This window comes from Harpia harpyja, chromosome 17 (genome assembly GCF_026419915.1).
Source record: "Harpia harpyja isolate bHarHar1 chromosome 17, bHarHar1 primary haplotype, whole genome shotgun sequence".
Taxonomy (NCBI): Eukaryota; Metazoa; Chordata; class Aves; order Accipitriformes; family Accipitridae; genus Harpia; species Harpia harpyja.
Window position 1 is genome coordinate 4,375,075 of NC_068956.1, and position 15,530 is coordinate 4,390,604.

The 15,530-nt window shown below is 46.1% G+C and overlaps 1 protein-coding gene across 9 annotated transcripts in view; it reads right to left on the minus strand.

The window, feature by feature from the left end:
* Positions 1–3,450: 3,450 nt before the first annotated feature.
* The window catches only part of TENM4 (teneurin transmembrane protein 4), a 599,338-nt gene continuing 587,258 nt past the window's right edge, over positions 3,451–15,530 (minus strand). For all 9 annotated transcript variants that reach the window (XM_052812175.1, XM_052812176.1, XM_052812174.1 and 6 more), the window contains 2 exons: positions 14,694–14,836; positions 3,451–5,159 (listed from right to left, as the gene is read on the minus strand). In XM_052812175.1, coding sequence (XP_052668135.1) covers positions 4,401–5,159; positions 14,694–14,836 — 902 coding nt within the window. In that variant the 3' untranslated portion in view covers positions 3,451–4,400. The remainder of the gene's footprint in view (positions 5,160–14,693; positions 14,837–15,530) is intronic.

Sequence of the window (15,530 nt, forward strand, 5' to 3'; positions counted from 1 at the left end):
GGCTCTGATCAATAGCTGTGATGACAAAGATATGATGAGCTGCGTGATTCCCTCCGGTCACTGCTGCTTAATGATTTTTCCAAGCTCCAATCTTCAGTTGAAAGGGAAAAAAAAATAAAATAAAATACAGAGCTTGGAGGAAACAAACATTGCAGCATTTCTCGCGATGCCAAATTAGTCTTGCTCCTCTCCCCTCGGGCTGAGCACACGGGATGTTTTTTGAGCGCAGAGCCCTCATGGCACTGGCTCATGTCTGGATGCCACAGCAGGTTGGTCCCATCGCTGCTCTTCCTTCAAATGGAGCAGGTGTCGGTGCCAGCAGAAGCTCTTCAGGGCTTGAGCTTTGTCCTTACCCATCGCGAGACGCAGCCCCTGCTCCAGAGTGTTGGACTTTCTCCTCCGAGCTGTGAGACTTGGTCACGATCCTTCTCACCACCCTTCGGACTGGAGACAAGCCCAGGAGTTCAAAGTAATTTAAGCTACGCCTTTGCGTTTTGAAGGGAAACTCCTTTTGGTGGAGGAGCGAGTCCTCTTTTTGGGAGTCAAGAAAATAGCGACTTCTCAAAGTCAAGCCGTAAAAGCATGTGAGACCACAGTGACATTATCCCTTGGAGATGGTCTGGCATGCAACTGGCCTTTGAAAAAGCATCTAAAGCAATGGGATATGGGGGTTTGTGCCGTGGGATTTGCACCCAGGACCTCCCAGTCTTACAGAAGCAAGGATCTGCTACCCCCACTGCCCGCGAGCAAAGCAAGAAGGGTCAGGCAGCCGCAACACGGCCCCACGGGGAGGCAAACGGGGCGATGCGAGGGCTGGGAAGGGGCCGTCGGTCGAGTGAAAATGCTTGTGGATAGCAGAGTGCAGTCCCTCGAGGAGGGCATGGCTCTTCGTGTTCACAGCCCGTTCCTGCAACTTCCATGGGAACACACTTGAGATCCTGTAGAAAAAACATTTTTCACTAACAAAGGGGGAAATTTAGGGCTTCAGGACTGAAAATGTTTGTTTCTTGTTTTGCCATCTAGGCAGAGTGGAAAGCTTTCACAGACAGCCATCCCTTTCAATTTTTTTGGTTAAAGGCTTTGATAAAGGGAAGAGCAACACATACATATATATACTTTTACATACATATATTTTTTTTCCCCCTTTTTTTGACATAATGTCCATAGTTCCCGTGCCGGGTGCAGCACCAGGAGAAGACCCCCCCAGACCCGGCAGCCAGACGGGCGCAGTCACATCCCACCGCTGCTTGAGGATGCCGAGCTGCCTTTGCCATGGCGCAGAGCGGGATGGCTCCCGGGTCTAGGCATGCCGTATGCCTGCGGCGGGACCGTAAGACTCTTGAAAAACGGGTGAACTCCTCAAAGTCATTAGCTCGTGTAATAACCTGAAGAGTCTGTGTAAGGCTGTCGAGGTGCCATCTCAGGCCGGCAGGGTTCCAGTAGCAATGTTTCACACTCGAATCCCTTTCCCTGGCTGCGTGGAAAGGTGGCCCATTTACTCTTGCACTACTCCTCTTAGCATTAACACATGGATGGGGATGGATATAGAAGCACCACTTCTCTTCAGAGCCGCTCGGAGGGGAGCAGTGTAAATGGGATGCACATCGAGCTCTCTCTGCACTGTGGGTCTTCGCCGGGGGTTTATGCCTTTCAACCTAGCTTCCCGCAGGTCTTTTTTGCTCCGTGCGTGCTGTTTTAGACACTCAAAGCCATCACAAGGTTGAAGTTCTGGGAGGAATTTGTCCCTGGTGTGATTCGGGGAGGGGGAAGCCGGGAGCTGGGTAGCCCTGGGAAGAGGCTGCTGCCTCCTTCGAGTTGTTGGCAACTGCTGGTTTGGCCAACACTGCCTCTAATCCCCACCAGCGCATCCTCGGGGCAACCAAGGCTCGCCAAGAGTTTGATACCAGCAACGCAGGCGGTAATGCCACGGCCTTTTAACCATCCCTGGCAGGCAGCTGCCCAAAGCAACTGCTCCCTTGCCAAAGCCTAGATCTGGCCCGGCCAACGCGTCTCCTCCCAGCCGGCTCTGCTGAAGCCTGATACCCTTTCTAGTCCAGCTGCCTGCGATTCACTCCTGCCAAAGTAACAGAGGTTGCATGCTGCGAGGGGTGGTTCAAAGTACAGCACTGGGTTGCAGCAGCAGCAACGTCACCCTTGCTGCAAGCAGGAGGGACCACCAGAACATCAGGACCATACCGGCGGGTGGCCCCAACGTGGATCAGCCCTGGGGCTCTGCAGCTGCCAGAACTCTGGCCACGCAGGCAAAGGTAGTAGGGATTGGGAATTGGAGGAGGAACAGTCTGTTGGGGGAATTTCCATCCCATCACCTTCCTCCTGGCAAGCACCCGGGAACAGACAGGCAAGGCAGCCGGAGCTGGCAGCCGGCATCTATGGGGAAACCACGATAGCACTGGGGCTGCCAACATTTTGCTGCTCGAGGAGTGGATGCCCAACATACGCCCCTGCTTTATCTTGGGGGCTGGAGCCTGCAGACAAATATCAGGCTGTGTTGGAGGATGTCAGTGGTGGTGGCAGGAGTGCAGGAGGGCTGGCTCTGGGGACACTGGTGCATTGTAGGGCTCCGAGTAAGGAAACAGCCTTGGCATGGATTTGCACGTCTTGGGTTATCTCTCTGCAGAATCGGGAAGCAAAAACCGAAGGAGGTGGAATAAAAAAAAAAAAAAAAATCAGGACCGAGATGTTCTCAGAGAGACGGTGAGAGCTCTTAGAGTCGGGACATGTGCAGGTGTCAGTGTGATAAGAGACGTCTGTTTGGGACCAGGGTTGGCCATCTCCAGCCGGAGCTCCAGCGAGAGGTGGGGTAACACCTCCGCCTGCCTGCAGGAATGGCCCTTGCTACCACAGGGCTGTTTCAGGCAGGGAAGAGGATGCTAAGCGCATCTCCTTGTTCCCTTGAATTTCAAGGACTCTTGCAAATACCAGAGCACAGAGGTTATGTGAACACAAATTACATTAGCATGCCGAGTAACTTTGTCAGCAGTTTCTTATTAAAGCACTTGGTCCCCTCTGTAGTGGGCATTTCCATTCAACCTCCCCCTTCTTTGCTGCCTACCATCAACTGGGCTCTCCGCTTAATTCGAGCTCGTGTAAGAAACAGTGAGAGGGTTGATTCCAATATTCTCCTTCTTGTCCCACCATGCACAAGCTGTTGCTACTTATTAAGCATTTTAAAATCCCTGCTGCCAAAGTCCCCGGGAGACATTTATCTGCCATAGTCATAAACGACTTGCCAGCATGCTACTCAAAACTGCATTTCCCAGCCAATAAATACAAGCTCCAGAATCAGGAAAAGCGGGGTTTGGCTTGCTCTAATTTTCAGTGGTATGTCACTGGGATACTATAACTACTTTCAAATTCAAATCAGCTTCCTAAAAATTAACTGGTTTTATCAGATACAGCACAGTGGACTGTTAAACACGTAGCCTCGTGTACTGAAACACTATACATTTAATGAAGTTATGCCATTAGCAAATGTACAACATGGGTGCATTAAATCCACCTATAGAACAGCTCTACGTATGAGAGAGAGGATTTATTTTAGCTTTTCTCAATAGAGCAGGAGTCCCTTTCTTGGCTTTTGCTAGGTTTTTTAACTAAAACCAGGATTTGCGCACACACAAAAAACCCCATAAAGTATCTACTCTCATAATGAAAAAAGACTGATTTTTTTTCTTTTTTTATTCCAGTTCAGGAAGGAAGAGAATCATCTTGCAAGTTAATATAATCAGCTCCTTTGCCTCTATAATCTACTTCTGCTCAGCAGGAGCCCCCAAAAAACCACTTTATGTCCCAAGTGAAACATGAAAACTACTTGTAAGGTCTCTTTTGAGGCACATGATTCGGACGGTCGCTTTCGGAGTATCGGAATCAGCGTCGTCTTCCATCTCCTTTCTTCCCGGGAAGAGCTCTCCAGCATGCCACGGGCCCCCCCGTGTTTCGGGTGGAAGGCTATCTGTCCCTGCCCCAAATCAGAAAGGGTTAGGATGACACAAGTTAGCACAGACACCCATTTCGCACTTCACACCTAAGAACGTACGTTGACGACTCCCCACTTCAAATTCCTCACAAAGGGGGGGAAAACAAAACAAAACAAAACAAAACAAAAAGGACAAGAGACAGTAAATTTCACTGTGATCACACTACGGCAAAATATACCTTCTGTTCATTGCAAAAAACGCGTGAAGGCCAAATTAAAGAGGGAAAAAAAAAAAAAGTATGTTGCATGAGTTACAGTGCAACCGTATTATTCCTTCTCTTTCTATTTTCCTCCCCCCCCGCCTTGTTCAGTTTAGAAAAAGGATTGAGTACAACACAGTCAGGTAAGTGGCCACAAAAGAGTAGCTGTCTTTGGCAAGAAGTCACCGCATCGACCCTCTCTGTCACCTTCTGCCCATTTCGCTCTGTCTCATGAAGTGGATGTTGTTGGCGCTGTCTGAGAGTTCGGGGTACTGCTCCACTGAGATCACAAAATAGCCGTCGTAGCCCTGTACCCGGCCCGTGTTTAGCACTTGTTGCTTCTCCCCTTCTGTCCACGAGCGAATACCCTCCTCCCCATCCCGCAGTCTCTGCTGTTCCCGGGACCAAGCTTGGGCGACAGCGCGCTGCCGGGCCAGCTCCAGGACACGGGCCTTCTCCTCGTCCAAGGTGGTCCCGTAGCGAGTGTTTAGACACAGCGCACCGTACTGGAGCTGGATGTCCGTGTAACGTCTAGTCCTTCCACTTAGCACTGTGTTGATCTGGGACACTGTCACGTTCACGCCGTTCTCCAGGGTCCTCCGCCCACCGCTGAGGCCCAAGATGGACAGGTCGCCCTCCGACGGCCCTTGCTTAATGAAATAGTGCGTGTCCACCCCATCGATGGTGAAGTGCAAGTTCTCCAGGTAATGGGCGTTGTTCAGGATGGCTGCAATCCTCCGCCCGTCCTCATTGGCCACACTGATAATGTCGGTGGCCACGCGCCCGTCCTTCATGGCGAACTTGACGCCTTTGCCGAAGACAGAGCCTCCAGAGGCAAAGTTCTTGTTCTTCTTGACCTGCCGGCACCCGGCGATGCTGGAGCTGTAGATCCGTTCGAAGCGCTCAAGAGTGACAAAGGCCTTCAGCTGCTTCTGCACTTCACATTGGACCCCCAAAATTGACTGAGCAGGGAGAGAAAGAAGAGAAAGAGGTATTAGAAAGAGAAACCTGATCATCCAAAGGCATTAATAGTGTGCTGGAGACCAGCAGAACATCCTGGAAACATCTCATGAGGAGCTCCATTTTTTTTTTCCCCTTAACACTGTTTTTCAGATTTTTACTTCTTTTTAATGGAAGAGATGTGTTGTCAGGTTATTCCCCCTAATGGTCATTGTTTCAATAAACTGAACTGTATTTAATCTCACAGGCTGAAGGATGTAGATGTAGAAAAGGATTTTTTGCCTCGGTGGTATGAGGGTCTAGTTTGGACGTGCAATTATTTTGTGCTTCAATGTTCTTCATCTGCACATAAGAAAACATTCATCTTGTGGCCATGATACTTTATAAAATGCTTTCAGTTTTTCTGTGAAAAAGTGTGGAAGTATTTGTAAAAGTTCCCTCTAGTTTAACTTCACTTTGTAACTCCTTATGCTATCTTCAAAAGCCCTGCAACACAGGTATGACCCTCAAAGTGGCCATAACCCCTCTGTATCCCATTTCAACCTGGCCAAAGCAGGTCGTTCAAAACTGAAGGAAGGCCCTAAATCCAACTCCTATTTCCTTGCAAACCCTCTACAATGATGTGCCATGCTCCCTGAGCTAAGGCCAGCCACACCTGATGCTCGAGTTTTGGCTTATACTGAAGCAAAACTGCTGAGAGACAACAGCCTGGATCATTTGCAGTCAGGTACAATACAAAGTCACTTTTGCTGTTAGTGTATAATGGAGCAAGCACACAGTGAGTCAGCAGCTCATCATTACTGCAAAATGTCTTTGGAAATGCTCTTATCAATTCATGGTGGCGCAGGCTTCTTACAGACCCCTGTTCATGAACAATTATTTGCTCAAATTTCAAGCAAGAGGATGCTACGACAAAACTCTCCTGGCACTGCCAATGGCTCAGTTCAATAATGTAATGACATCCAGGATTAAAAATAGGCTACAAAGAAAAGTTTGCTGCACTCCAATTATTTTGAGGAAATTTAACAACCATGAAGGATATTGCCTTAAACCGTCCACAAGCTAAAGGCTCACATCCTTCCCTGGGTGCAAGAAGACAATTCAGACGATGCAGGCATATCAGCGTGGACCTCTCAGCTAAGACACATAACATGGCGAGGGAAGGGAAATAAACCCTCATTTCCATGGTGGCCATTTCCAGGGAAGGGTCTCAAAGCATTAAAGAAATAAAATAAAAGATATAGCACTGCAACTCACTCAGAGGTTATGAGCAGTTTTGATCTATAAAGGAGAAAACTATAAGGGAACAGAGGTACACAAGTTCAAGAACACGTTTGCGGCTGCAAAGCATCAAAATACCCAGGACTGACTTTTATTCAAAGTGCCAAGCAGGCTGGCATAGCTCCTCCTTTCTGCCTTTTGATTAACAGCATAGTAGTTGGAGCAGGAACCAGTCACCTATGAAAGAGGAACTCTTTCTGGTTCTCCCCTTCCTGCCTGGGGGGGATCTCACACACAGCCTAAAGAGTGATATAATTAACAGACTGATAGGAAGCTGAGCCTAGGTCCCCTGCCAACTGCACGAGTACTCTAATTATGTAAAAAAATGGACGTAATTAATGCAGATGTCACCGATGACGGACATGGAGCAATTAGGTTTCTAGGCTCCATGAAATACTTAGTGTTCTGAATAAGCGTATACTGCACAGCCTTGGTTAGCTATTTCCTCCTCAAAGAGGTTTAAATGGGGGGGTATTCTTCTCAGGTGCATCTCATATGGATGGACTCTAGGTGGTCCCACTACCCAATACCATATCGTTGCTCTTCCAACTTGGCTCAGTAACTTTTAGAAGTGATGGGAAAAGGCATTTCTCATTAGTCATGCTGAATCACTGTTTGGTCTGAGCTCCTTCGCTCAAGGATGTAAATCAGGTCTTCTGCACTACATTGCTACGTCCTGTGGTCATTTATATATCACCATCTATATACACATCACCATGTTTACCAGTAGTTGAGCGATAAGGAGTCCCTGGAATTAATTGCACCATCTACTAATTATCACCGTGGGGAAGGGAGGTCTGGGAGGTCAGACAGCACTGGGCATGGGAGAATTATTCCTATCTGAAATCTCCCCCATTCCCTTTCTATTTTGTCTTCATCGGCTTATTCTTGATGAGCTGCAGGAACTCTAGTGCTTTTTCAATTCTGAGCAAATCATTAGGTATCGATCCCCTGTGAGTGCCTCCAAATTAGGTTGCCCCAACAAACCAGTGGGTCTGGACAACACTCCCTTGTCTTTTCTTCTGATCCCAAATGAAAAGTGAGTTTGCAACAAGCTCTGAAAACCTGCTGATGCTGCAAGATAGGCACTGTCATAGGACAATCTACTGTGCTTTGGACAAGGGAGACATATGGTTTGTAACCATATGTTTATACTGCTAAATATAAAAGAAATATTTTATAAATAATACAATTTTATAGAGTTTTTAAAGTAAACACTGCTAAAGAGAGTGAGACGTATTGCACCTCTTATCATTCACACTGGATAATTTTTGTTTTAACTCCTGGTTTGGTTTTGGACTCCTCCAACTGCTTTCTCCAAGACATGTTTCCTAACTCCCCAGGTCACGTCTACCTAGCCTCAGGGCCAGGGATTTGTCTGACTTCTTTTACTTAGTTGTAGAGACATACTCTAAAATGAGATTAGGGAGTCTTGTGAGGACAGGAGTTGTACAACAAAGTTTAGGGGTGGATGGTGTCCTTGGGTTTGCCACTAATTCAGGATGGATGGTAGCCTGGTTGGCACATACTGTGATACAACAGGTATCACAGCCAACAGCTATGCCATGATGTACCTTCCTCAAGCTCCATAACCCAGTACCTGGGACCTTCTGGCCCGAGGTAATTTTCAGTTTTCCATTTTATGGTCAAATTCTCCATAGCTTTGAATTTCATATCAGTAACTGCCCATTATAAAAGGAAACCCTGATTTTTAAAGGTTTGGGTTTTGTTTTGTTTTGTTTACAATTTATGACCCAATAATAGAATACTGGACCTTTCCTTGATCTAGTTGCATACTGCCTTCGTGATATTATATGAAGTCATACAATTTCCACAGCTCCCCTGTTCATCTGGATGCCATTTAGAAAGAAAATAAGCAGCACCCACCTGGCTACTGCCAGGACGTGGAGGTTTAAGGGATTACACATAATCTAACAGCAATGACACTATCATTTCCTGCCTAAGGACACCCATATAGGATACCAAGCCAACTGCCTTGTTGGTGTCCTCTTGGTCTCCATCCAGGACATCTCCTCTGTACTGGGAAAGCATTTCTCATGTTGCATGTGCAACTGTAGGACTGGCCCTGGCACTGTTCCCTGGTGGCTAAAACAGAGATAAAATGGCTGACCAAAGCCACAGAATTAGGAGTCTCTTGACCTCCAGTTGTGTGCCTGCTTAGAGACACTGTAGGTGGGAGGTTTGTGAAGTTGGGGGCTTGAATCACCTTCGTTGGCAAAGAAACTGAGCAGTTACCTGTCAATCTGTGCCTGCCCCAGCCTTCTGTGCACCCACTTCTCATGCACATCACAGTCAGTGTTGACTGCAGGACTGTTTCAGTTTCCCTACACAGATGTCTAGTGTGATCTGAGATGCCCCAGAATGCCTTCAGCATCTGCCCAGGGCAGTGAGAAGCTGAAGAAGCCCTGGGAGATATTTGCCCTTCTGGAGTAGCACCTGGAGGCCACTTTGCTTACCTGGCCCCTGTATGGGCAATGGAATCAAACCCCTAATTTGCACAGTCAACGGACCCTACAGTGTGTTCAGCTTGGTCTAAAATTAATGCCTATCAGGTGGACAGCCCTTTAAGTGAGCTCCACTGCCTGTATGAACTAGATGTTGACAAACTACAGTGCGTGCACACATGGAGACACCTACACCTACATATCTTAGTCTTGAGTTCAATCCTAGCTCCTAGCAGCTGATCATCTGAACTGTCCTTTGGGCTCCACTGACAAATGGGTGATGCTGAGAATCAATTTTGACACTACGGGGAGCCCTGCTGGGCCACCAGTTGTTGCTCTAGAAGGATGCAGGTAATCCATGCTGTAGACATGTGGAAGTCCAGGAAACTCAACTCAGATGGCACCAGCAACTGAGTTCATTGTAGATCTCTGCTGGCTATAATGGAAGCTTGGATATCAAGTTCACATCCAGAGACCTAAATTTAGGTGTCTTAATCAAGAACAAAATCACATCCAAAGGGTTTTCCACTGGGGACTGGTTACAGGCCTTCTGGGCTCTCCCTACCTTTTGTCACATAGGAAAGTAGGAGATCAGACACGTGCAAAGCTGTAGTGCTGAACACCATCATCACTTAACTATTACAATAACTAAACACATCTCTGTTATCTTGAAAATGAGCCCAGGATGACTTTGAAGTGACTTTTTGAGTCCGTTTCTTTGATGAAAGAGTGTATTTGGGAACAGCACTCCTTTAAAGAAAAAGCAAACACATCCAACAGAAAAAAAAAACCCCAAACCAAACCAACAAATTCAGGCAAACCAGACTACAGCTAGCTTGTATGCTCTGCTGCGAATATAAAGGGGCGGAGGCAAACAGATTATATGTAGTTCAAAGAGGCAGTGTATCCCTGACTTTGAAATTACCATTTCTGTTTCATCTTAGAACTCATTTTAATGAACTGGCAAGGAAGAGAAACAGAAAATTTCCATCCAAGGCTGCAGTGGCATGTGGTATTCTCTAAAAAATGCTGCTGCTTTTAGCAACTGTAAACCAAGGTATCTATAAAACCAGTTTTACGGAAGAAAGAAGGGAATTCATATTTATGTTATTTCAATATTTGTTGCTAGATGTGAGTGACAAATATGCTGGGTTTGTTTTTCCTCACAGTCTTTTTTAATCAGATGTCCTTAGGTGACATTTCACTTTATCTAGTAACAACCCATTGGAGAGAAGAGAACGACCTTCATCATTTGTTCGCTGCTGCACAGAGCTCAAGAGAACAGCACATTACAGAGATCTCTGAATAGCCTCTTGCATTTTGCCGGCACCTCTTGAGGATTTGAAATACCATAGCCAGATACTATCATCTGTTGTTTTTAAATACCGCCTTCCAGTGTGAGACTGAAAGCTTTAATTTCCCATCAAGGATCCAAGATGTGAAATACGTGAACATGTTTCCAAGTTTCTCTATATCCTTGTGCCGTTATACACAGATAGGTGTTTCTCTTACCGCCATATGGCTTACAACACAGAAAGCCACTTCTTCCAAAAGGCTTGGAAGTTATAACTTCTCTAAAATACTCGTCTTCATTAACTTCTTCCTAGTTACGCCCTAGCTTTCTGTTAGCAAAACCATTCTTCAGAAATCAGCCTCTTCCCTCCATTCCACCTGGCCATCACCTGAAGACGAGTCCCCATTTGGGTGTCCCCCACCAAATCCCAGCTGGTGGAGGTGCAGGAGGAGCCCGTCAACCCCGAGAGCGTCGCAGGCACCTACCCATCAGCACGGCTGCACTGCACGCTGGTTGGCCAAGAGGCAACGTGCCTGCTTAGAAACCTGCCAACCACGAAGGCAGGTGGGACAACAGAGGTGAGCGATTGGCCAGCAAGCCCAGTGCTGTAGATGGTGATTGGTTAGCAGGGAAAGACAAGTGCCAGCTCTTGGGCTTAGAGGACAGGTCTCTCCTCCACCCTGCCGGTGTACACAGCTGCAGGGGGATAATGAAGTTGAGCTCATCAAGCAGATTGCCATCTGTGGGGAAATAAGAGGATTTGCCTCCTTCCCTTGCTCATCTATTTTCATAAAGCTTCAAGAGATTAACGTCTTTGAGACTTCAACTCCTTTCTCCGCATCACATCCAGCGAAAACTGGCCACTACTTTTGCAAAACATAACTAGGGGCTGATGGACAGACGTGCAGACGGCATGATGGCCCAAGGCCAGGACAAAGCACCCGCCACGTGAGGATGCCCTCCCTGAATGATGAACACTGGCAGAGCCAGTCCCTCAAACAGATTGTCCTTGGGAGAAGCTCTGCCAGAAAGCACAGCCCTACAGCTCACTCCCTGGCTGAGCATCCCAAAGCAGCCCTTGCCTCCAAAATGCTGCTCCGTAAGGGATGCCAAAAGCTGCTCCTCCAGCACAGCCTGTAATGGGCACTGAAGAAAACAGGACCCTTCCTGGAGGCACAGTGCTCATGGGATGGAGAGAAAGGTAGTTAATAATATGAGGTTGTTAACAATATAAGCGCCGACTCCAAAACACCCCTCCCTGCAAATAGAGTTGTTCCGGCTCCAGCAATTACCTGACAGTTCAACAAGACAAAAGGGAAGAAAAAAAAAAAAAAGAAAAAAAAAAAGAAGAGAAATTGGATTCAGGTGCAGCAGCTCCACAATATGCCAGAGGTCACCCAGAGTCCCCGGGTGGCCAATAACACTGAACTTGTTCAACAAACAATTTAGTGACAGCCTCATGGTCGTAGGAAGAAGGGGGGGGAAAGTGCTGCACAACAGAGTATTGGATTTTAAATGTCACTCCAGAGCTGCAGGGGGTTAGTGCGAGGTTTATGACATGCTGGCTGTTTCTGAGCTGGTGGATGCTCAGAGTCAGAATTATCTCTCCCATCTTGCAGCCCTGCAAGGCAAGTACCAACAGTGTTTTGGAAGGAGATGCTAGGGCCTTCTGGTTATGCACTCTGAAGAGATACGAAGCAGTCATTTATGTGGAGTTAGTTGCTTTGCTGTCATGCTCCTGTTGTTCATTCCTCTCTAATAAAAGAACTGACTCAATCTGCTGGGCCACAGCTTTGATCAGCGAAGCCAGTGGAGTAACTCAAATTTACTTTGGTCTACTGCAAGGAGGTATGTGACCCAGAGAAACCAGGGATCGGAAGACATGGAGATGAGAAAGCTGTGGTGTATCATTCAGTGACTAGCCCTGGACTGCAGGCAGGATGGGCATTGTCCAGCACCTTGTCCAAGCTACTTTTAAATGACAAAAGATCTGGTGCTTACTCCATATGCTCTGGAAGACCATTTCACAGCTCAATTAGTCTTATTATCTGAAAATATTTCCTGAGCTTCCATTTAATTTTGTTTAGTTCTGTCATTTGCTATGTGAAATTTTCAAAAATTTGTATTTCTTCCACATGCTTCATCAATAAAGACAGAAACAACCAGTAGGAAGAAGGGCTGGACTGTGTCTGGGAGCGTGTATGTGCAGCTGGAAGGGTTGGGAGTGAACAGAACTACATGTGAAACATCAGTGTTGGATGCATGGATAGGCGTAGGAGAAAATGGATCATGTGTTCAGTTATCATATGTGAATGAATTTATTTTATGCAAATATATGCCTACAATATGCTGGGTGTGACAGAAAGGAAGGGAATCCTGCTCTATAGCATTTGAGAGCCACTTGCTATCACAGCATGATCCTGAAACTGTAGACTAAAATAAAAATGGTCATGTTTTGTTGCTGTCATAACACAGGGGAAGAATATGAAACAGCCTGCAATGGTTAAATTCCACTTTCAACACTTGAGTGTAAAGTGACTCATCTGGAAGCACGACGGCTGCATAAAGCCCTCTTTTACCAAGCAGGTCCCTGCACAGTCCTTACTGCAGCTTCTTGCTTTAAAAATCTGAAGGGGACATGGAGATTTTCTTTTATTCTTATTGCTTAGTCAGGCAGATTCACCTAAAATGGGTGGATGGAAGGGAGGGCTCCTTGGTTTTATTTCCAGCTCAGCTGCCTGTATGAGCAAGTGTCAGTTTTCATCTCAAGCTGCCACTCAAGTTACTTGGCTATTCAATAAGTCTAATAATAATGAACTAATGATAAAATAATGATATAATAATAATGATATAATAATAATAACACCACCAATAATAAAAATTTCTATTGTGGTTCTGTGAGAGTTATTATCTACCGCGCATAACAATTCAGAGACAGTCTTTTGTGCTGTCTCTGAATGAGCCTCCCCTGTTTGCCTTCTCCTGTACAGCTTTGCCTGGGGACACTGTGTCACATCAGAGCGAACGAAAAATCCTGAGGCTATTTCTCATTACAGAAATCATCTCTATTAGCATTTTATTGTTTAATCCAAGGAAGTGAGAAACAAAAGAGTCTCTGAGCTCCACAACACAACTGAGTTACTGCGGTGTAATGGTCTTCAAGCATCAACTCAGCCATGGTAGGAAAAGGCATAGCTCTTTTGGTCCCTCTCTATTATAAAATAATACATCTTAACATAAATCTCTCGCTGAAGCTGAAGCTAGTACATTTTAGCTTGTCTTCACCATAGCTATGAGGCTGAATACCAAGGATGGACTGACACATGACTATTTTATTAATGCACGGTATCTTGTTCATACCTCTGAGTGATACCTTTTGTGGTTTGGGAAGTGTGACACTGTATTTTACCTCCTGGTTTAATATGCGTACAGGACCTCAAGAATCTGCTGCAGGACAGTGAGATTTCAGTGAACTCATAGATAAAGAGGCTAGGAGGGCAGCTGGAATCAGTTCCATTTCCTACTGTTATCATTTTATTAGCAGAAATGTTAAGAGCATATTGTGATCTCCCCAAGCACATTGGTGCCTCACTGCTCTCGTGATGTTTGAATACACAGCAACAGCAAGCAGGAGTTCAGACTACAGAGGATTTGGACTAAACAGATGAAAGCAACCCCAGAACAAAATCAGGCTAGGAGATGAAAGAGCATCCCGAAAGGTAAATGACTTCTTCAAGGTCATACAACCGATAAGCAGTAGGCTGGGAGTAACCCAGGGCTCTCGGATCCTGACCCAGTGTGCTAACCTTTAACAGCGCTGCCTCCATCTTTCAGCTGAATAATTCCCAACAGGAAGAAAGGGGGAACTGATTGGGCTGTAAAAGCTTTTCTCTTGCCAATTTCATCACTGAATTTTGTGCCAGCATCTACCAAAATGGCTTGTGATGCGTGCCTGTTGTTAAAAGCAGGACACGGTGACTCGGGATTAAACCCAGTCAGGTAAAATGAAAGTTAACTATCATCTAAAACTTCTTTCTGCTGAGACCCACTGCAATGCAGAGCAGTTTCCTAGGGATGTACTGGCACTTGTTGTTTAAGATATTTTAAACCAGACTGAGTAAGTTTCTAGAAAAAAATCTGTAGAAACTGATTCCATATTAAGATTTGCTTTTTCTCCACTTCCAAGAATTCTTGGTGCAAAGGCCTTGAGCTTAGCCTGCAATATGTGATAACATAGCCTCTTGTGGGAGAAAGAGACAGTAACACACCAATCCATTGAGCAACCACCAGAAAATATCACAGGAAAAAGCACCATGGCAGTAAGGAACTTAAAATGTGATTATTCAGTCAGATTTCATTACTCTGATGGGGATGGACTCACTCAATCTCCCAGAGTACCTGGGAGAACATGCTGATAGAGGTTTTCTTAATAAAGATTGCGACTGGATAATTTACTGATAAGGGTGTGAGATACAGTATGGAGTTGCATGGATCACCTTGCTATTGTCCCATTCTTGGGTTTTCATCTGTGTGTGGATTAGCTCATAGGACGGCTCTATTGCATCCATGTCTGGCTTGGGGTAGCCGGGGATGACGTTGTGTAGCTGGAACCCGAAGGTGAGCAGCCAACTGTTGACATCTGGAAGGGAAGAGAAGCATAAATCAGATTATCTGATCTCTCAAGCAGGATTGCCCAGGAGAAGGCACAGAGGAGGACCCTATGGTGCCTTGCACTGTAGCAGTCTAGCCAAAATGATGTCTACTTTGGGTGAAGAGCACAAATCTTAATGGTCCTTGTGTACCAAAGCTGGGCTTGCCACCTCCACCCACAGTCCAACTCTGCAGTTTCCAATCTCTGAAACAGAAGCATTGGCAGTGACCAAATGGCCCAAACCAAAGCCAAATCCACATCTGCCCGTGGTCAGCAGGAACCAGGCACTGCTCTAAGGTATGCAGGAGCAGCACAGCAACAACAATACACTAACGGAGCCTGAGATGCTCCAACTGAATGGGAAGTGTTGTTCAGTCCTGCAGTCAGCTCTGAACATCTCAGCCACAATACTTTTCTTCCTGAGGACTCTCAAAGGGCCTGCAGGCTGAAGACTAAATTTAGAGTTATGTGAGCCAGAATACCAGGACGAACAGCACAGTCATTTAGCAGGTGCTCATGGAAGAGGCTCTGGACATATCCTCTGCTTTTTCCATGGCATTTCCACCTCAGTCCTGAGTTTCTTGGCATTTTTCATAAGAAGGTGTAGCTTGAATATTAAACCAGTCTAAAGACACATGTCATCTTATATAGTGACATTTAAAATCAGCCTCCAAACTACCTG